Source organism: Alosa pseudoharengus, unplaced genomic scaffold, assembly GCF_046254945.1.
Source record: "Alosa pseudoharengus isolate Yale_2024_CS ecotype anadromous, Long Island Sound unplaced genomic scaffold, YU_APseudo_1.1 YU_APseudo_1.1_scf_13, whole genome shotgun sequence".
Taxonomy (NCBI): domain Eukaryota; kingdom Metazoa; phylum Chordata; class Actinopteri; order Clupeiformes; family Clupeidae; genus Alosa; species Alosa pseudoharengus.
In genome coordinates, this window is record NW_027468598.1 from 23,051,605 (window position 1) to 23,073,620 (window position 22,016).

Genomic DNA, 22,016 nt, shown 5'->3' on the forward strand with positions numbered 1-22,016 from the left:
CTCCCTCCCCTTCACTCCGTCTACCATTCTCCCCGTCGACGAGACCGCAGCACCCACCAGACTGAAGCGTCACGCCCCTATCGTTACCTTCTCCAGGCAGCCCCCTAGATTCACAACGTATTGCTGTTCACAATTGATAGCCTAACATGTATTTGATGTTGATCAGATAATTAAAGGCCGTCAGTCAAATGAAGAGAGAAGGCTAAGTAGGATAATAGTTTTATATTTGTATGGAAAGAAAATAAATAACATAGCCTATCTTACATCCATTCACATATGGACAAAAATAAAAAACGTAGGCGTAGTGGATTGGGAGATTGATTAGAAGAGTTTTCCTGTGACTGCCACAAATTTCGTTTGGTCACGCAGACACACACGCATCCACATGCACGCGCGCGCGCACGCGCACACACACACACGCGTGGATGAAGTGGAGGCTAAACGCAAGTAAACGCAGATCCACCTCTGAAATTTCAGAAATAGAGGTTATCCACCTCTTGAAAGAGTTTATTCACCAATTTCAACTTCTAACATTCAAAAATCAACATGTAGGCTACACTCTAGGAACCATTTAATACCACTGATATCCAACATCATCATGAATGCCTTTTTTAAAAATCCAATACCGCATGGCACAGTCCACCTCACCGTGACCACAGAAATCATGGTTTACCCACCTCTTAATTTACCACTACATCCCTGCACACACACACACGGGCACACACGCACACACACGCATGCAAACATATACACAGGCACGCATACACAAAAGTTGCAAGGGGATGTGGTTGGAGATTAGAGCCCGACCGATTTGTGATATTATCGGCTATTAGGCATTTTCCAAACTATATTGGCTGCAAATATTTTAAATTCAGTAAAGGAAAACCGAATATTGATCCTTCATTTAGGCTGCATTTCCAGTATTGGCGTTATGTAGTTTGTCCACCAGATGGCGCTGCATCTTGCTGCAAGACACCCAAGCAACAGAGTAGGCTAGTTTATGTATTCATGGTCCATGGACGGATTATGAACTTTCGGGCCCCTGGGCCCAGATGTATTAAGGGCCCCCCACTAATTGTCGCAATTTGTGTTGTGTTGATATTGAGACAATGATTCCATGCAATGGCTTGAGCTTCAGGGCCCCCTGACACCTTGGGCCCCAGGGCCTGGTAGGCACGTGCAGTAATCCATCCCTGTTCATGGTAGGATGATTTTCAGGTGAAATGTAATTCCCATTTCTTCTTGAAGCCGATATAAACCTGCGAATGTTTATTGGACATGCTTGGTTTTTACTGCAGGAACGTTAATCTTACCAATGTTATGTCCGGTAAAATAACATTAACGTTAGAGTTGGTTGAGTGATGGAGGCTAGTTTTATTGGTGTATTGTCAAACCTGAATGCGGTTATAGCCTACTGTGCAAATTGATGAACAGCAGTGTAATTGTCTCTTTTGACTGTCATCTCATTCTTTTCCGACCATACTGACAGGAGCAGTTAGCCACAACTCTGCAGGGCAGGCTACCTGTGAGCTACATCCTAAACACCGGGCTGCTTGCCAGTTTTTGCTGTTTTTTTCTGCTGTTGACTCGTTCACAGTCGTTGGTGGCCCTGTCAGTGCTTTATACAATGCATTTATTGACACCGCCGCCGACTTGAGCTGCAAAAGAAGCTCTGCTCTGGCCACCCTGTCAATGATGCTTGTCAAAAAGTACGGGGAAGCTTTTGATGCTTTGGCCGCTCTGACGTGTCAGCATTCTATGTTGCTGGTTGTTTGCCGCTGAACCGCATCATAGCTCATTACCATAAAGTTGATCAACTTTCTGCTTGACGCTCTGGTCGCTCAACACGCCCAACGCGACGCCAGCGGATTTGCTGCTTTTTGCAGCTGAGAAAAGTCGGCTTCCATTGAAAATTAATGACTTCCTGTAACTTTGAAGTTCAAGTCGCCGGCGGTGTGCACATAGGCCCTACATAAGACCACAAAAAGTCTACACAAAATATATGTGAGCATCTGAGCTAACGTTCATTCCCAAACAAACACCTACTAAACTACTCCTTAGTTTTAGTCTTCAATTTGTTGCATTTCAACAAAGGTGTTTCAAGTTAGCCTGGAAACCAGACTAGTTTTAAGTAAGGAAGAGCATAGTTTAGGCTACAAAGGCTTAAAGTAGGCCTACATTAAAGTAACTGACTAAAATGTACTAAATACTAAAATGCTTTGCTTGCATTAAAGATCGTTATAGAAAGATCATTATAGATCATTATAGATCGTGGCAATGTGACAAACATCACATAACACATAACTCAAATATCGAAATCGGTATCGGCCTTCAAAATCCCATATCGGTCAGGCTCTATAGGAGATGGAGACAAATTGACATACACACACACACATGCACACACACGCATGCACACATACACACAGACACACACACATACACAGGCACGCACACACTCACATGCACACACATACACACACACAGGCACACACATAAGCATACACAAAAGTTGCAAGAGTAATAGAATAGAGTAGATGGCGACAAATTGACATATTAACAAATATACAATTTATGTACAGGACTGAGTGGCAGTCATATTTTGTACCGGTATGCGGTACATTTAGTTATTTCTATCTAAGAAGGAAAACTTTTCTAATCAATCTCCCAATATTTGAACAGTAATTCATTATTTATCAAAGTTGTTTGCTGGGCTGAAGGACTGAGACTGTCGTCAATAGTGCAGGCATATAGGGGACTTCCTGTCTTATGCACCCTTTACACCTCCGACTTCAATTACAACTCATGCCTATTGTTGGGTGTGTAGGCTATCAAAGATGAACAGGAGGGGGAGTACAGGAGTCTACAGGTGTCTAGGACTGCACCAATAAACTGGAGTGGTCTGCAAACACTGATGTGGTTTACAGGAAGGGGCAGAGCCAGCTCTATTTCCTGAGGAGGCTGGGGTCATTTAACACCTGGAGTAAACTCCTGCTGATGTTTTACCAGTCTGTCATTGCAGCATTCTTTTCTGGTGTGTTGGGGAGGCAGCATCAAGGACTGAGTGACTGGACAGACAGGCTGGTATGGACCCTTTCAACAAGGTAAACACAAACAATGCTTGAACATTCCATTTTTGGGCCCCGATCTACTTCCTCTGCATTAAGATAACATATGGAATGTTAAAAAGGAAGTCTTGTGGGGCCAACTATGATGCTGATAATGGAACTCTCTTGAAAGGGTCCATAAAGAAAGCATCAGTGGCAGAGAAAAGGACCCTGCAAGCACCACCTTTCATTGATATAGTGAATAGGATGCTCTCACTCAGGCTCTTCAGAATGGCTGTTATGCCTTTGTGTACACAGCTGGAGTAACCGGTGTAGGTGTAAGGTTGATTTTTCAATACATGTTCTATATACAGCCTATACTTGCAGAATGCTGGTGAAGTTATAAGATATATCTATCTATCTATCTATGTCGATTAGCATATGTCATAAGACAATATGCTAATCGACATGTCGGTACAATCAGAATGAAAAGTTGCCATGCCACTGTTATGAACAAGATAGTCAAAATGCTTAGTCATGTTGCATGTAGTTTAGGCTACTCTAGATTTTTTTGTCATGAAAATGCACAAGGCAGCAGGTTGGCGTATAGCTTATATCAATTTCAACAGTTAAAAGTTACATACTGCATGTGGGTGATTGTAGGAGATCAGTCAGGATTTGTACTTCTAAAGTACTGTTTGAACGTAAAAACCGTTGTCATACTGAGTACAGCAGTTCTTTCCAAAAAAGTATAATAGAAATGGCAAATGTTTACTTGACAGATTACGTATGAAAAATGGCTCAACACTTTTTTTTACATAATGACCCAATCAATTAACTTTATCAAGTGTTAAAAACCTAGGAGTTATAATTGACCAGGACCTTTCACTAAACAATCACATAAAACAGATCACCAAAACTTCATTTTACCATTTAAGGAACATTTCAAAGATAAGGAAGTCCTTATCCTTACCAGATGCCGAGAAATTAATCCATGTTTTTGTCACCTCAAGGATAGACTATTGAAATGCTCTATATGCTGGCTGCAATAATACCTGTATAAAGAGCTTACAGTTTTAAAATGCAGCTGCTCGCACACTCACTAGGACTAAAAAATATGAACATATTTCCCCTATCCTAGCATTTCTACACTGGCTGCTTGTTAAAAGTCGCATTGACTTCAAAATATTACTTCTAACAAAGCCATAAATGACCGGGCACCTGAATATATTAAAGATCTCCTAGTCCCATATAACCCACCTAGACCACTACAATCACAGAATACTGGACTTCTTGTAATCCCAAGAATCTCAAAAACTACAGTATGGAGGCAGAGCTTTCTGCTACCGTGCACTCCTCCTCTGGAATAATCTCCCTCCCTCAATTCGATTAGCAGACACCCTCCCTATTTTTAAGTCTAGATTTAAAACATACCTGCCTCCCACAGTTAGATATGGTGCAGTGTGGAACTTCACCCACCTCAGGGTTTTTTGGAATGGACCACCCTGCTGTGTCCTCGTGTGACTGGCACCCCAGTCATGCGTGCGATGGTGGTCACTGACCATACCTGCGCTGGTGTCGACTACCCTTCACCATGCCTTAGTTATGCTGCTATAGCATAGTGCTGTCATGGACTTTTCATGTGTCATCATGCCATACAACCCCCCCCCCCTCTCCTCTCCCCCCCCCCTCTCTCTCTCAACTCCCTCTCTTGCCTATTATCACTATGGTATAACACTACATAGTACCATTGATATACTCATTGATTTATAGTCATACTAACCCACTCTACATCTCTCTTTCTTCCCCCTTATACCTGCACTTGTGAGGTATACCATCACCATCTCACTCATCTCACCTGAAGTCCCATGCCTATGACTGCCCTATCATCACCTATTACTGTCCCCCCTGCCCGGATTCCTGGCCCGTACAGCCTAGCGACCCACCACCTGTCCTATGACAACTCTGCCCCGATTCCTGGCCCGTACAGCCTAGCGACCCACCACTTGCCCTATGACAACTCCTAATCCCCCTGGACAACTCCATTTCCTACATTGGACTATTTGAACTTTCTGACACTAAATAGGATTCATGCATTATCATACCGGATATGTAACAATACCACCTCTTGTAACATACACCTCAGGTGGCTTTAAACACCATGTTCTATTCTCTACATCTGACTAACTTATGCATTTATCATGTATACAGACCTTACTGTTCTGTAACTGACCCTAGGCAGATAGGTCAGGCCCTTGAGTCGTGGATCTGCTCGAGGTTTCTTCCTATATGTATCTCCAATTCTAAAGAGTTTTTCCTCGCCCCTGTTACCCATGGGCCTTCTTTTCTTTTCTCTGATTGTCCAACATTCTGTAAAGTGCCATGAGACATGTGTAATGTTTTGGCGCTCTATAAGTAAAATTAAATTGACTTTAGCCTAAATATTTTTGAAGGAAGGACTATTCAACAGAGATCCTCTACAACAGTGTTTCTCAAAGTGTGGTCCGGGGACCACTGGTGGTCCGCAAGCTATCCCAAGTGGTCCGCGGGCAGACGTGGTAAAACATAATATAGATGAGTTGTTTGCAATATTGAACCAACTTGTATGTAAATCCAAACAGTTCTGCAACACTGCCTATGTAAGCTATGCCAATTTAAATCATATGAATCCTCTGACACAATAAGTAAGGTGCAAAGACAATTAGCAAGGTGGTTCAGTGAGTAGGCCTATTGTGTCTATTAGCTAGGTGGTCCGTAATGTTTTTTTTACTGGTTAAGTGGTCCTTGGTCTGAAAAAGTTTGAGAAACACTGCTCTACAATGCATTTGGCTGACATGACATCAGCAATTGAAAATGTAAAAAACATGCAATTGTAAACAAGCATTTGTATGATGTATAAAAGTTTGCTGTTTGTTTGAAGTCATGAGATTAATGATGACATTGCTCTCAAAGATGTGCAGGTGACTAGATGATATGGAAGTTGACCTTGCAGTTTTGGCAAGGTCACTGGCGGCTGGTGTCTTTTATGTGTAAGGTGACCCACCACTGAAAAAAACATTAAAGCAACACCAAAGAACTTTCCCTCTGTCGCACGCATGCTATTTGTTTATCCAGCACCAGCTTTGCAAATAACGATGTCCACAGACAAGGTAGAATATGTTGCACGATTTATAAAAAAAAGTAGCCTACGATGTATTGCGACATCAGATGCAAGTCAAATTTGTAGTTTCTTATGTCTCATTCCATTGAACTACAGATCCGCTACCCGATCTGGGAAACTTATATAGTGCGGTTATAGCCGATAGAGGGCCGCGAAGCAAATGCAGAAGTGCCGTTCACCCTGTTACAAGTTGATGAACGACTGAAACGATTTTGGAAACATTATTTTAAGGTATAAAAAACTCTTTGGTGTTGCTTTAAAAGAGCTAAGCCATAGAGAAGAAGCGAGAGAGAAAGAGAGAGAGAGAGAGAGAGATAAAATTGCATGAAACAATAGTTATGGAAACTATTTGATAATGTGTTCATAATGGAAACTATTTGATAATGTGTTCATAATGAACACATTAGCCAAGTGATCCCATGAAGATGAGTCATGTTTAGTTGCAATGCACAAAAGATAAACAAATATGACTAACTCTGTGCACTATAGATGACCAAAGTGGAAATCAAGCACAGAATTCTAAAGCAAAAGCCGAAATGAGTAACGCCTAAGTGCATTGGTAACATTGGGGAAAGCACTTTGGAGCTGCTCTTGCTGTCAGTTCATATGACAGTTCTAGGTGACAGGTTCAATATAGTTTGAGTAGGCTACTGTAAATCATGACAAACAGATGTATTTTATAGTCAGCTTCCTCTTCCTCTGTATCTGTTGTTTCTTCCTTTGTTTTTATTAAAATATTGTTAAACTTTAATTAAACTATTATTTATATTTAGTGTATAGTCGTTTATGTGTGCCAGACGGATGTTCTACAATATATTTAGAATACAGATGATTGTGCCCACAAGATGGCGATGTTTTCTCATTTTTGTTACCATGTGCGTTTCGTATTCTGACAAAAATCAAATTAAGGATCCTATCACATTCTGAATCTATTAAACTATAAAAGAAACATCTCTGAGGATCTGAGACATATGCTGAGATGATATGACCGTATCATGCTTCTTCCATAAATTGTCCAGTTAAATTTGTAAAACACCTCATGCATCATGATAAATGCAATTATTATGAGTATTGTGGTCATTACTTTTCATTACATTTGGCCATTACATTTACATTTCACCTCACATTTACATTTCCTGTGAGTTTATGAGAGGGGAGCCTTGACTCATCCAATTGCATGGTATAATATGCCTATGAGTGTGGCATTAGCTTTGCCATAGCACCCATTCCTCATCACAGTCGAGGGTGATGTTTCACAGAGCGTTCTGACCTCTCAGGCACACAACAACTTACTTACCCACCTCTTTCCTGCCCACTGTGGGGACACCCACAGATTCAATTTTCAGCTGTTGTGTGTGCTTTACACTTGTGTGTGTGTGATTGTGTGTGTGTGAAAGAGAGAGAGAGAGAGAGAGAGAGAAAAAAGAGTGTATGTGTGTTTGATGAAGGGAGAATTTACATCACTGACCTAAAAACTTATCAAAGGTAGAAAAACAGCAATGTTTTTATCCAATACGTAGCTCATAATTACAGAACCAACCTTTTGCCTCAGTTTTGTGATATTATTTTAGATTACATACTAAACAATATAATTTTTATTTCCCACATAAGGAATGATCAAGGTGCAGTAGGCCTAAATTATGAATTAGGCTTACACATTTTACAACACATCGCATTTCATGGAAGTCTAGTTGTCAAGGTGACTAAAATGGTCTCTAAAAGGATCGCTTTTGGTCATCTTGACCTCCTCAGCTCAGACCGAGAAGCCAATCTCCTATAGAGATACAGCAAGTCATAATAGGCTATACAAAGAATGCCTCAAAAAATGATTTTGGGCAGGGTTGCTTCGAGTAGCCTAGGCCTACACTTTTTTTCTCAACCTCATTTTGTTTAGCTATATGGAGCTACGTGAGGTATTATATGGTGGAATTACATTTCACAAACATTAAAATGCATATAATGCATAGCCTATAATGGTTAGGTGGTCAAGTCAAAAATCTCTGAAATACCTAGACTAAGCTGGTCTCCAATAAATTGTCAACCAATATTCTACAGTATAGGCTATTCATTAATAAGACACACTCCCAGGCCTACCAACAGGGTAGGCTAGGTTATTGTAAACAGTGATAGTGGATGAGCCTTTAGATATGATAAATTATAGGCTTAGGCTATAATAATCAATATTATGTCTAAACAATCTCATGGGTGTAGTCCTAGTGCAAACACTATAGTGACAGAAAATGTCAGCTATTTATAATTTCAAAAAAGAGGCTGGTCTGAAGGGGGGTGTTGTTCAGTGGCATGCCTCTTCATAGTAAAAGTGAGTCTAGAATGGTTAGCACGTTTATTCTCCTAAGTCGACCTTTATTGTGTTCTGATATTAATTTGATAGCCTATTTAATTTAAGAAAATCGGTATTAGCCTACTCATGGAGTCGCAACTGACGAATAGGCACATTTAAGGTAGACTAGATACGTTTTTGTGCAGTCCTTGGCCGCAGGGAGTAATCTGTCAACGAGGGGTTGGATGGAATAGACGGCGCCAATCACAAGAGGAAGCGGGTTTTTGCTACAGTAGGCTACAGTGCGCTCTGGAGATTTTCAACTATATTTTCAAAACGGAAAACGGAATCTTGTCGACAGAATGGAAAGTATTAATTCCACTTTAGATGCATGTACTGGCAAAAGAGTAAATGACTTCATAGAAAAGTATCCGGACGCTGGAGGCGACCATGCAACTGGCTATAAGGAGACGACGGTTTGCTTCTCCACCGGTCTGAGTAGTTTCGGAAATGTGACAACTTTATGCACAGAGCCTGAATCAATCAGCGAGAGCGTCGTCCTCAAAGGCGTAACAGACAAAGTGTTTAACAAAAAGTACAGCGATCGTACGGAAGACTATATTAAATCCGAGCACGACCCGTGGAGTCTTAGCAAATCATTTCAGATGAAGCAGTCTGTGTCTCCTGAAAGTTCGCAAAGCTCATCTGCGTCAACTGCATCACAGGGAGATATGTGCAAGTTTATAAAAGATGAGAAAGAACCGTCTCTCATAATGGATCCTCACGGTTCCGATTTTGATCTGACATCGAACGTGTCTGCCATGAACAGTTGTTACAACAATGGCAAGAAACAGCAATTCGACTTTATGGTCGACGTGCCATCGTTCCCAAGCCAACTCAGCAGTTCTCCGACCATATTTGTCGATTTGAACCAGAGTCACGCACGACAACCATTTCCTGAGAGCGTCTCTGGGAAAGGTATGGTTAATTATGATGTGATAAACCAACAGGCATCTCAGCAGCATCTGTTCATTTGCAAGAACGAAATGTCCAGATGGCCGCTTCAGTCCTCAACTGCGGACAGTCAAGTTTGGGGTCAGCCCATGGGAATGACCGAAGAGCAGCACCATCAAGCGGCATATTCCTCAACTGATGGGATCACAGGTTTTCTTCAGAGGCCCTCGAACACCTACACCACATATTCTGGGTAAGGACATTTCACAAAGGGTATGTCGTTGAGCGGAGCCCATTCAGTTATACCTATTGCCCAGGCATTTCTTGATACCCTGATGGTGTTATAAACCAAACTCTGTTTTAAATTCTGCTCAAACACAAGGTCCCCAGGTTGAATGGGCAGGAGTTAATTGATGGGTGTTACGCCTATGGTTTCTGATGGACTGTCTTAAAGCGATGGTTCGGAGTAATTTCACCTTAGGGTCCTTTGCACCATGACCCCGAGCCGAACACCCTCCCAGAACCTTTTTTCCCTTGGTCGAACCCTGGTCGAGTAGCGCTGTCAGAAACTAATGACGTTCTGCAGTCGTAATGGAACCAACCAAATGTCGTAAATTACCCCACTAATAATGTCCTGAATTGTACGAAACTTCTACAGTAGTACAACTATGACCTTTAGTCCAATAACGAGGCATTAGAAAGTTTGTAAGTGCACCAGGAGTTTTAAGGAGTTTATTTAAATAACACTTGCCTCTGCATCTGTTACTATACAGCTGCGTCGACGTTTCTTCCGTGATTTGGGAAAAGCCCGTAAAAGTCCTGGGTGAAATTACTCCGAACCATCGCTTTAAATTTAGCAGTGCAATGTCAGTATGAGTTGATTGTATATTCATACCTAATATAAGTATGGAAGCATATGTGTAGCTTAATTCAAATGAGAATGCAATCTCCAATATGCAATTCAAAAAGACATTACATTATGCAATTGGCAATTCATTATGTAATTTAATATTGCAATTTCCAGTTATTTCCAACAAATTGTATTTTAATCTGCAAAGTGACAATGCAATCCTAAAATCAATTTGAATAATTTTGGTTAAAAAATAGAATAAACATGGATTGAATTGGATTCCATTTTGCCATGGTACTTCAGTCTCAAAATTCAAATGGCAATTCATTTTGCATTTCCATTTTCAATATTCAGTTTCATAATTTAACTGTCAATTCGTTTTGCAATTTAATATTCAAAGTGCAATGTAGGATTGCATTTTGAAAACATATTTGGCTGACAATGCCAGCCTGAAAACAATTTAGATTATTTTGGGCAAAACGTTTTGCCATCGTTTGGAGGCATTTTATTCAAATGGAAAAGAAATAGCACCCCCCGTGATTGCATTGCACTTTGCCACCTCTTTGTGTTGCAAAATTAAAATGGCAATAGACCCAAAGATTGTTAAGGCCTTAACAATCTTTGATAGACCTCTCCAGAATAAGTCCCGCCTTCGTAACTTCCGTATCCATCCAACTTCCGGTCGTCAAATGTCTATGGGAAATAACATGGCGTTTCGAAAGATGTACCTGTCAAACTCTGGTGACAGGTACATACTTAGGTGACAAAGTAGAAAAAGCTGGTGGGCCGATTGGCCTACACACTTCTGCCATCTAGTTTCCACTGGATTTTTTGATTGTCGGTGCCGTTTAAGTAGTAAACGATTATTAATGCTAACCGGGAGCTAGTTCCGATGTACGCGGGTGGAGGAGGGCGTAGATCTTGCTCACAACCAACCAGTCACAACCGTGACTGGTTGGTTGTGAGCAAACGTGATGGTCATTTTCACGTGTGATTCATGCGTGGTTTCAGTGGTCTATAAATGTAAATCGTTTGCAAGGTTCAGCCTCTTTTCAACATGACTTTGGTTTGACTGTGCGAGTTTGCTGGCTGTTATTGAGATATTTGAAAAAGAAAGAAATTGCAGCCGAAGACACTGAAGACATGACGAGATGAGATTTTTTTTCACGAATAACAGATAATGATAAGCAGACTAGGAATCAGAGGCTGAATCGTAGGCCTATTGAGTCGATTTTAACTAGCAGTTCTGTTGATGTAACCCAGTGGTTTGGGTTGAATCTATACCCAATATACTGTGTGAATTTTACTCAACATTTATATAGTTATAACCCAGCACATTGGTTACCTTTACCCAGTCTACCCACACACACACACACACACACACACACTCACTCACACATTATGTCACTCTCTATCTCTCTCTATCTCTTTCTATTATGATTTATAATAGAATACATTGATAAATTAACTGCCCTATCAGTCAATTACACACGCACATGCATGTCAGTGACATCAGAGCTCTTTTGATATCTCGTCTGGAAATGTATGAGCTTTTACATTTGTTTTGATTTCTCTTGTATTTTTGATGCTTGATACTATAATCGTACTTTGTGTGGGGAAATTCATCCAGTTATTTATATTTACTTATGAAATAATTCTTTTGACAATCATAAATTTGATTTTTGTTTGTTTCACAGCATGCCTCCTCAAAGAGTGTGTGTCATCTGCGGAGATGAGGCCTCTGGTTGTCACTATGGGGTTGTCACATGCGGAAGCTGCAAAGTATTTTTCAAAAGGGCAGTTGAAGGTAAAGTGAAATAACATCACCTAAACATCAGCATACGATAACCTTGTTTTCAGACAGCCAAATGGTTTCATAGTGAAGGCTATTTTTCCCTACTTATTTGAGATGTTTTGACTAAGTTTAGCATGTACCATGCACATAAAAATGATATGAAATCATGTAAATTGGATCAGCAATCCGCAATGCAATGCCTTCTATCATTTTGGTTAAAGCACACAATGTTCTAATTTTCTTACATGCTGTTCTTGTTATCTTTCAGAGGAAGATATATAAGAGCCACTGTGTCTGACCATGACCATGTCACTATGTCCTTAGCCTCGTTTCAGTTCTCCGCCTTTCTTCATTCCTCTTTCTCTCTCTCCCCTACCACCCCTTGCCCCCACGCACACCTCCCCTTTGGTGTGGTAAAATACAGCACCCATCTCTTCCCACTGCCATTGCCTGTCCTCACCAATGCCTTTTCTCTTTCTTTTCTTCTTAGAGACAAAGGGATGGCTTATGTTTCAATGTATCCTAACAACCTTTCTCTCCTCTCTTTGATGTCCAGGCCATCATAACTATCTTTGTGCTGGGAGAAATGACTGCATCGTGGATAAGATTAGAAGAAAAAATTGCCCCGCATGTCGTCTCAAGAAGTGTTACCAAGCTGGCATGATGTTGGGAGGTACTTTTCCTCTGTATGATTCTTAATTCCTATCTTAGTAGGTCACGGTAGTAATGTCTGACTGCTGGCTGTGTAGTTGTTTTTACAAATATTTTTTTCAGAAGAACCTATTCACATAGAAGACTAATCAAACATTGGTGTTTAACTGCTCAGCGAAGTCATTCATTTCTTTGTATTTTATTTGGATACCCGTTGATCCTATACTTTTAAAATACAAGAATACATCAATACAACATTAATGGCTGTATGATAAATTATTCTATGAAGTATTAAAGTGAACAGCCTTGCCTTTCAAACAAAACATCTATAACTAATGATTCATCAACATACAACATACAACATCACAAATGGCACTGATAAGAGGCTGTCTGTCAACAAATTACCTAAAAGCTAAAAATAAATTAATAAAAAAAATAAAAAAAAAGCTATATATATGTTTGTTTTAATACATTTAAAGCAACGCAGCATATACCATGTTTCATGTTTGACACTCCAAAATTAAACCAAAGATGTTAACTCACATTATATAGTGCATATTAACCATAACAATAAACTATTGTATGAGGTCGATTAGTATTAGGATTTAGTCCTCAATCCATATTGTATCAGTGTAATTATTGCTGATTTATGTCTCTTTACAGGACGAAAACTGAAGCGATTTGGGGCCATGAAGGCCATGGGGCTACCCTCGTCCCTGATGTTCCAGTCCCCCTTGGCTCTCGCAGGGGACTGCCAGACCATGACCACGATGCCCTGCATGCCCAGCTTAAGAGAGCTCCAGCTCTCCCCGCAGATCATCAGTATACTAGACAGCATTGAGCCAGAGGTGGTCTACTCTGGCTTTGACAACTCCCAGCCTGATATGCCTAACCAGCTGCTTAACAGCCTGAATCGGCTTTGTGAGAGGCAACTTCTGCGGATTGTCAGATGGTCAAAGTCACTCCCAGGTAACAGCTACTGGACAACCACATATACTGCACACAGGGGGTCATTGTTTGAAAGATATACAGGAAATTGGGTAACACTTTACTTGACGGGTGAGTTCATAACACATTCATAGCAGCTGTCATAAACTGCACATAAAGCATTTATGACTGTTTCATGAGACATGACTTAACATTCATACCAAACCTTTCATGAAGACAGAACGACGACAACTTGTTAAAATAAAAGCCAACATCGTATTTGTGTAACCTGGATACTATTAATTTAATCTCTCCAGCCTTTGTAAATATTTCATGAATATCTTATGAAGTCTACATCGAATGTCACTTTACTATAAAAGTTGTGAAGCATTCAGAATCACTGAGTTTAACACTGGGAGGTAAACTAGCCTACATTCAGCTGACCCGTATTTGTGTAACTTGGAACGGTTGGACATTCCCAGTAGCAAAAGATGAGAAATCATCTGCAAAGGTTACATCATAAAACAAATACATTTTTATGAAACAAAAATGATTTGCTTGACCATGTTCTGTCTTTTTGACTCAGATGTGACGTGATCAGGTAAGAGGTTTGGACCAAAAACAGCAATGCTGCTTTGCGACTTTGGACTTTTATTTTGACAAGCTCTCGTTGTTCTGTCTTCCACATTCATGAAAGGTTTGGTATGAATGTTGAGTCATGTCTCAACGGAAAATAAGGTTAATTAAATGGAAAGTCCTCATGCATAAATAACGTTTCCAATACAGGCAGGTGCACAGGTTAATCACGTCATTCTGAAAGAGAAATCCTCTGATCCTCTGTTATATGTTTGTAAAAGGATTTCGTAGTCTGCATATTAGTGACCAGATGACGCTGATCCAGTACTCTTGGATGAACCTGATGGTTTTTTCTCTGGGCTGGAGGACTTTTCAAAATGTTACCAGTGAATACTTATACTTTGCCCCTGATCTCATTCTCAGCCAGTGAGTAATTTTATTATATCAAAACATGTTAGTATTTATGTTAGCGATTAATGAAAAAATTCATTGAAATATGCCTTTTGGATCTCTTGCTTATAGAGAGCGGATGAAAAAGTCACCAATCTATGAGCTGTGCCTGGCAATGCAGGTCATCCCGCAAGAGTTTGCTAATCTTCAGGTGACCAGGGAAGAATTTCTCTGCATGAAAGCCCTGATGCTTCTCAACACTGGTAAAATGACCTTTTGTCTGGCTGAAATACCAACTCTTTCCTTCTGGTTTGGCCAATATGCTTTTTGTTTCAAGTTATGAATTGCATCAATTGTAGCCTGCTGTTGTTTGAACAATAACAGTAATCTCCTCAAGGACGAGAAATATGTTGTCCTTGAGGAGAAAAAGAATTACATGGTAATTACGACACACCCTGCATGGTTCCTCTACAGAATAGTTCTCATGCCAGAACTACAACACAGCATCAGAAACAGGCAGCTCTCCACATGCCTACAGCTATGAATGGCCGATTTGTCATAATTGTATTTGCCATAGGTGAATTAAAGGTGAAGTGCCCAATTCTGGGTAAAGATTGTTGACATTGTTGAGTTCAACAGCCAATCAAATCATACCCATATGCTCCTAAAGCAACGTAGAATTATCGGTTTCTCATTTACACAGCCAGTTGTACAACCACTTGAGTTTTTTTATCACATGCATTAAACAGACAGCTGAAGGACAGCAAGTTCCTTAATTTGCCAGAAAGTGTATTGGATTAGATTCACATCATCGCTAACAATGTGCTACACAATAATGGGATGTTTCATTTAGTAATGTAACAGGTTGTTTTCTTTTTGTCAATTTTTGTTCTGCAGTGCCACTAGAGGGTCTAAAAAGCCAAAACCAGTTTGATGAAATGAGACAGAACTACATCCATGAGCTGACCAAAGCCATCCACATCAAGGAGAAAGGGTTGGTGGCCAGCTCTCAGCGCTTCTATCACCTAACCAAAGTCATGGATGCCATGCATGAGGTATGAAGTGCTTGTGTCAGTGGTTACAAAATATGTGACATTATTAGTAGTGAGCTCTGATCACATGTAATAAAATGTGCATAAGTACCAAAGAGAAAAGTAATATATACTTTTGTTCTATCATCTCTACTTTTTGGTCTACATATAGGCCATAACATTATGTAAAAACAATATACAAGACATTAAGCTTGACTTATCAAATATTGATTCAGTTGTTTGTTATTTGGCAGACCAGGACTGAAGTTTAGTGACTACAGATGTTAGTGAGGGTCCACCATAATCAATAATCAACATTAGAGATAAGGGCATTACCCTCATTTGACAAGGGTTTGAAAATCACAGTGAGTTGGTAGGAGATGGTTGTGTGCACCCATGCCTGTCCCTAATGGCCAAAGCAACCCAGTCTGTCCCCACCTAATGTGTTAATGGCCTCTTCAACTCTTAAGGATACTTTCAACAATGTCAAATGGGCTTGCTTTTCTCAGAAGTCAGAGGCCAACAATGGTTTCGTGACTGTTACTCATCCTTAGTATGAGCCATTTAGAACCAGGTAAATTGAGTTGAAATGTGTATTTCAGTTATTGTGACAATTTAAATCTTGTTATTGTCGAACTCACTGTGCTTTTGTTAAACTTGTATTGAAAGGCCAAGATATTAGGCCTACATATGTTTACTGATTGCACAATATGATAAATTTACAATTACAGGGGATGTGATATAACGCATGCATGCCTGTAAAGGGCAGTCATGACATTTTTTTATTAATCTTTTTATACGCAAGCTCTGGATTTGTGGATGGAACATGTGCCCACATCAGTTTTGCAAAATAATTTAACAAGCATTTGAAAATACTCTTTATACATCTTTACGTCCACATTCTACTACTACATACTTTCTTTATTTGGTCCAATATCAGTGTCAGTCGAGGTGAATTAATTATATTATTTTATCATATCAGTGATGATGGCTAATAAAGATGCTCAGACAGCTCTGTGGTGGCTGCACATGGCCATGATAATACAATAGAACATGGACTGGGGTACCGTCATATCGAATTTACTGTAATAACTCCATATAATTCTTGAATCGAGTTTCATGTCCACACCACATAGATAGATAACATAGATAACTAGGTGCTCAACAAAAACAGCAATGATGTATGTACTGTCACTAGCTCACTATTTACTTAATAGTTAAAGTGTTTCAGCTGGCCTCTCCTGGTTAAGTAATTTCTCAAAGATTGTAGTGTAATTTTGAGGATTGAAGTTGTATGCAAAGGAGAATGGATTTGAAAGTGAATCATGATCTGTCACTGGCAGGAAAGTTCTGGATCGCTTTTCCTTCCTCTCATTTCCCTGGAACTCACAGGTGCAAGTAACATGTAACAAAATCTATCGGCTAAAACACAACACCCATTTCATTGTCTGAATTTAAAATTGTTGCATTTTACTTTAATACTTTAGAATCAGCTAAATCACATGCCCAATTAATGGTTCTTTAGTTGTAGTGGGTTTTTTATTTAGCTTCAATAAGACAGTAATGAGTGCAGTCTTAAAAATGGTTATTCTAATACTTAAGCTGCAATGACTGGAAGTAGTTGTCTCCTGATGTAATTTATTGGCTGAGCACTCTTACTGAAGGCCTAATCTCAGGGATACTGGCTTGGAGATCACCTTGACCAGCAAGGCCATACTGGGCCTTACAGTCTATGGGTCTATGCGGGGCAGAAACTAATACAGACATGCTCTAACAACACAGTGCAACCCTTAACTGGTTGGCTCACAGTCTCAAATGAATGCTTCTCAGGGAGTATAATTTTGTAACACCCAGCCAAAACCATTTCACATCACCTCATAGATAGATCAGATAGTGTAATAAGTTAGTTTTTAGTTCATTTTAGTTGTTTCCATCTCTATTTCAAAGCTACTGTCTTGTGTATAAAATTGTATATATTTTTGTTGAGTTCCTTGTAGGCTAGTGTTTGCCTGAAGATAATGTTGGCTTCCTCTGGCTCTACCTATTTAGATTGTGAAGAAGGTCAACCTGTACTGCCTGAGCACCTTTATCCAGGCAGACGCCATGAAGGTTGAGTTCCCAGAGATGATGTCAGAGGTGATTGCTTCACAGTTACCAAAGGTTTTGGCAGGTATGGTGAAGCCTCTTTTGTTTCACAACAAGTGATGCTTCCTGAAGACTGAGTGAGGATGACCTACAATATCTTACCTAAGAAGACATCCTTGGACTTACTAACAACCTTGAATGGCAGCACCGTACGGTGTGCCCTAGGTTTTTTTTACTATGTATGATGCCTCGTGTTAGCAGTCAATTCCATGGCTGAAGTTACTATTGTTTGATCAGTAGTTTGTGACAGCGGTAATATTATTATGCCCAAATCTGCACTATTATGATTTCATTTTTTGTTACAGTGAGAGAAGGTAGATAGAGATGAGAACCACTTCTGGCAGTTCATCAGAAAAATGTGAACCACTTTAGGGATTTGCCAATGTGGTGTCTTCGGGTGGGGAGGGCTAAATGGGGTGGCGTGAGGGATATGGAACAGGGTATAAGTGTCAATATTTTACGTTACGTTTTTATCGTCACTGTTGTAATTATTACAGGATATTTGGCAACACTTTCCATTACACAGCCCAAGTTACAGTATATCTTATTGGATGGCAACCAGCAGGTTGTTACTTTGCAGTGCTGTAAGGTTAGAATTTTGGGGGTTGGGGAAATGCAGAGTACCAATGTGCTACAGTTATACTTGTATTTCCTATATTTCTATATTTCATTGTGTAGTTACAAAATAACAAGTAGTAACAGTGGCTATGTAACAGAAAGTGTTATTTAAGATGATTTTAAAAATTCAACTACTAGAACATTCATTTTATTTATATACATCTGTCCGATTTAGATGAATTGTTTAGTGCAGACAATTACCTTTGTACCAAGGTGTTAACTAAAACCAAAAGCAAAAATATACAGTAGTTAAAAATGTAAAAATGGTAAGGAACGTGCAAAGTATTGCAGAGTATACTGGAGATTGTTGTGTTTTGGCAGTACATTCCATGACTGTAGGTATACATATTTCAGCAGAACACTGTAAAAAAGGCTTGTTTGCTTGGTCAGACATAGAGGTTTGCTGTATCAAAGAAATCAGTAATGTCAGTTTCCCTAATTTATTAGTTTTACTTTATCTTCACATTCCAGTAGATGAAAAAGAATAAATAACATATTGTTGTGATGCTTTGTAGATATACTGCAACTAGTTAGCATGTTTGAGCACAATAGAATAGGATGATAGATGTTACATTTTTGTGGTGCGATATCATTTCCTTAAAATGTCCAAAATGCAGGGGAGTATCAGTTCACCATCAGTACTCAAGGTCATTTTACATTCTCTTGTATTTAAATGGAAAAAGAACACCCTGATCTTGGCAGGCAAATAGTTTGCCATCAAATACTTTGGAGTTTTCTTTTGGACCAGTGCTTTCACAGCTTAATATCAACCTGAAAAATTAAATGTTTATTTCCCAATTAAGCAGGCTCTTAATTTTTTATGCTTTTGTACATAACAAAAAACAACTCATTTGGTACATATATTATAAACTAATACACAGAGAGCAGTTATGAATATTGTAGATCATAGCACTAAAATTGAAATACCATTTCAACACCAGCACACCAGTTTATTCCGAATGTACATTTGATAGGGTAAGTTTAATGTGAATTCAGTTGAAACTACTCAGTAAATGGATTAGGTGGTTCGATAGTAATAATGGCCAGTTGAATGTTTGTTTGTCACTGGATACTAACTATCTCTGATTCACAGGATTACAATATTTTTTACATCATAGTAAAAGTTAAAGGTCAAGGTAGGTTGTGATATGGTTACACTTTGCGTTGGGGCTCTGCTCGCCCTGACGGTAGGCTACTTATTTTTCGATACTGACTGGTGGATAATACATTATCCTTTACCTAATGTTACTGACAGGGTAAAACATCATATTCAACAAGTAGCTGAAAAGCTAAACTTGAAGACCTTTAGGCTTTAGGCTAAAAAACATTTTACTACAGTTTGTTCCTTAGTACAAAAAGGTATCACTTGCTTTATTGGTTGAAAGACATTTGGTCCTGATGTTTGGACTACTACAAATATAAATGTAAAAACATGTCATAACACTGTAGGCTATTAAATAAGTTTAATGTTTGTTATGTCCGCAGACTGCAACATTGCTTAAATTAGCTTAACATGATTTTTTAACATGAAAACTATGGATATGGTTAAAACTCACGGTAGCTTTCATGGAGGTCACCATAAGAACATAAGTTCTTTGTTGTCATAAACAGTCAGGAACCCCCATGGCAAGACTGAGATGCCCTCAGAGGGTAGAGAGGAAACAGTAGGCTACACTAAGGTAACATAAAAACTGTTGTTTTCTATATGGCCAAGCTATTTTGACCTGTGTTTGTTTTGTTCAATAATAAATCGGGCTAACATGGTAATAGCCCATAGTCATGACGGTATTGTAGACTTGACGGTAAACACTGACTAACCTGGTTCTGTGATTTGTAAACCATAACTGCGTATGAGACTACTAATGCCTATCTCTCGCAGATCAGCCTTACAGGCACACAGAAACCTAAGGGAGACCTTAGAAGACTGCATGACTGAATGAATTGCTAATGGCAGATCAAGGAGGGATTCGGGTCACAGTGTTCTTTTAAATTGCCCTCATAAAACTGAGAAGGAACTACACTACATTCAAAAGGCATGCACTGACTCCCTAGTTCAGTTGGTATTTCATTGTAATTCATTACATGTCAGACTTCTATTATACAGTGATCTTTATCATTTAGCCAAATCAGTAGTAGTTATCAAAATATCAACATTTCTTGGAAAGCAAGCACTGTATACCCGCACTGCAATAAAATCAGTCTGTATGAGATTATAATGGGACAGACGCCCATGTTGAATGTTTATTAGGTTGAATAGCTCTCTCTGATGATGAGAACTTGTGCCTTCCATCACTAGGTTACAGTGACCTGAACATTTGCCCTGATTCAGTGCCAGCTCATCCTGCTTTGTGGAAAATTCAAAAGGCAATAAACCATCTGAGCTGTCTGGATGGAGGACAAGAGCACAAGTCATGTCAAGATTTCTTGCACGAACACATGCTGTTTTACGTGACAGGGCTACAATAAAACATGCCATGATGCAAATTCTGAGATTTCTGAGAATATGCCATTGTGACTGCTGTGAGAAAGCCAACTGAACCATCAGATGAATATGTGCTTTCCCTGTCCCCCATGTCTCATATTACCGTTTGAGAAGACCAAATGGAGGACACTGAGCTCATATCTATTCCCCGCCTTGCAACAGTACGTAGCTGTAGCTATGCTGCAGTGGTTTCAATGGCTTCGTACATCCTGTGATTCATACAATCTCATTGCCTACATTTATAGATTTGGGTTTCATGATAGATTTGATGAGGTTTCAGTGTGCATATTGGTGTGTAATACACATTGCATATGTCTGGAGATAGCTGTGCATGGATTTGGCTGAGATATGAGTGGGAATAATTGGAGGGGTAACTGAGAATTCTAAACCAATCCCATGCCTAACTACCATAGTGTAACTCAAAGTAGACATGGTGATACAAACTTGAAAGTGGAGAGGTGCTTTGGTGAAGGTTGGCACTAATCTTTAAGCACAGCCTTCTTAGTGATGGCCATGCACTAACCACATTTTCATATCTTTTCTCTGGATGCGTAGCCTTGTAATGAAGTAAAAAAGTGTTGCTGGAGTTGCAATGTGTGCAATAACCATATTTAAACCCAGGTTACAGACACATACTGTAAACAACAGTATACTACTACTACTACTACTACTAATAATAATAATAACAATAATGATAACAATAGTAATAATTACCACTTCTCCCTGCAGACCTTACCTCTTAACATAAAACATACAGGATGCTCAATCAAGAGAGAGTTCAACTAGGAGTTGGTGAATATTCAACATTATATCATAACTACAAACAGCCTACTGTGTATGTTTGACCATATTCTGTCCTCCAAAGAACAACGTGGTGCATTTTCTGAGAAACATGACTCCCTGTATGGTTGTGAGCAGCAATCACAACACATCTCTGACACGCACAGTCAGCAGGAGACAGACTTCCTTCTTGGAGGTAAGCCAAGCTCCCTCAGGACAATTTTTTAAACAAACATTGTGTGCTCCACTCTCAGGGCAAGAGGGTCAGTGACTAAGGTGAAGGACGGAAAGAGCAGGAGACGGTAGGCAGGCGTTCCAGGGGCTTAGCCTGA

General features: G+C 39.6%; 1 protein-coding gene across 1 annotated transcript; it reads left to right on the forward strand.

The window, feature by feature from the left end:
- The first annotated feature begins 8,543 nt into the window (after window positions 1-8,543).
- On the forward strand, window positions 8,544-19,224 carry pgr (progesterone receptor). Its single transcript, XM_076282594.1, has 8 exons — window positions 8,544-9,692; window positions 11,987-12,096; window positions 12,641-12,757; window positions 13,399-13,704; window positions 14,520-14,664; window positions 14,761-14,891; window positions 15,526-15,683; window positions 17,709-19,224. Exons 1-8 carry the CDS (start codon window positions 8,848-8,850, stop codon window positions 17,862-17,864), a joined length of 1,968 nt encoding a protein of 655 aa, XP_076138709.1. The 5' UTR covers window positions 8,544-8,847; the 3' UTR covers window positions 17,865-19,224.
- The last annotated feature ends 2,792 nt before the right edge of the window (window positions 19,225-22,016 follow it).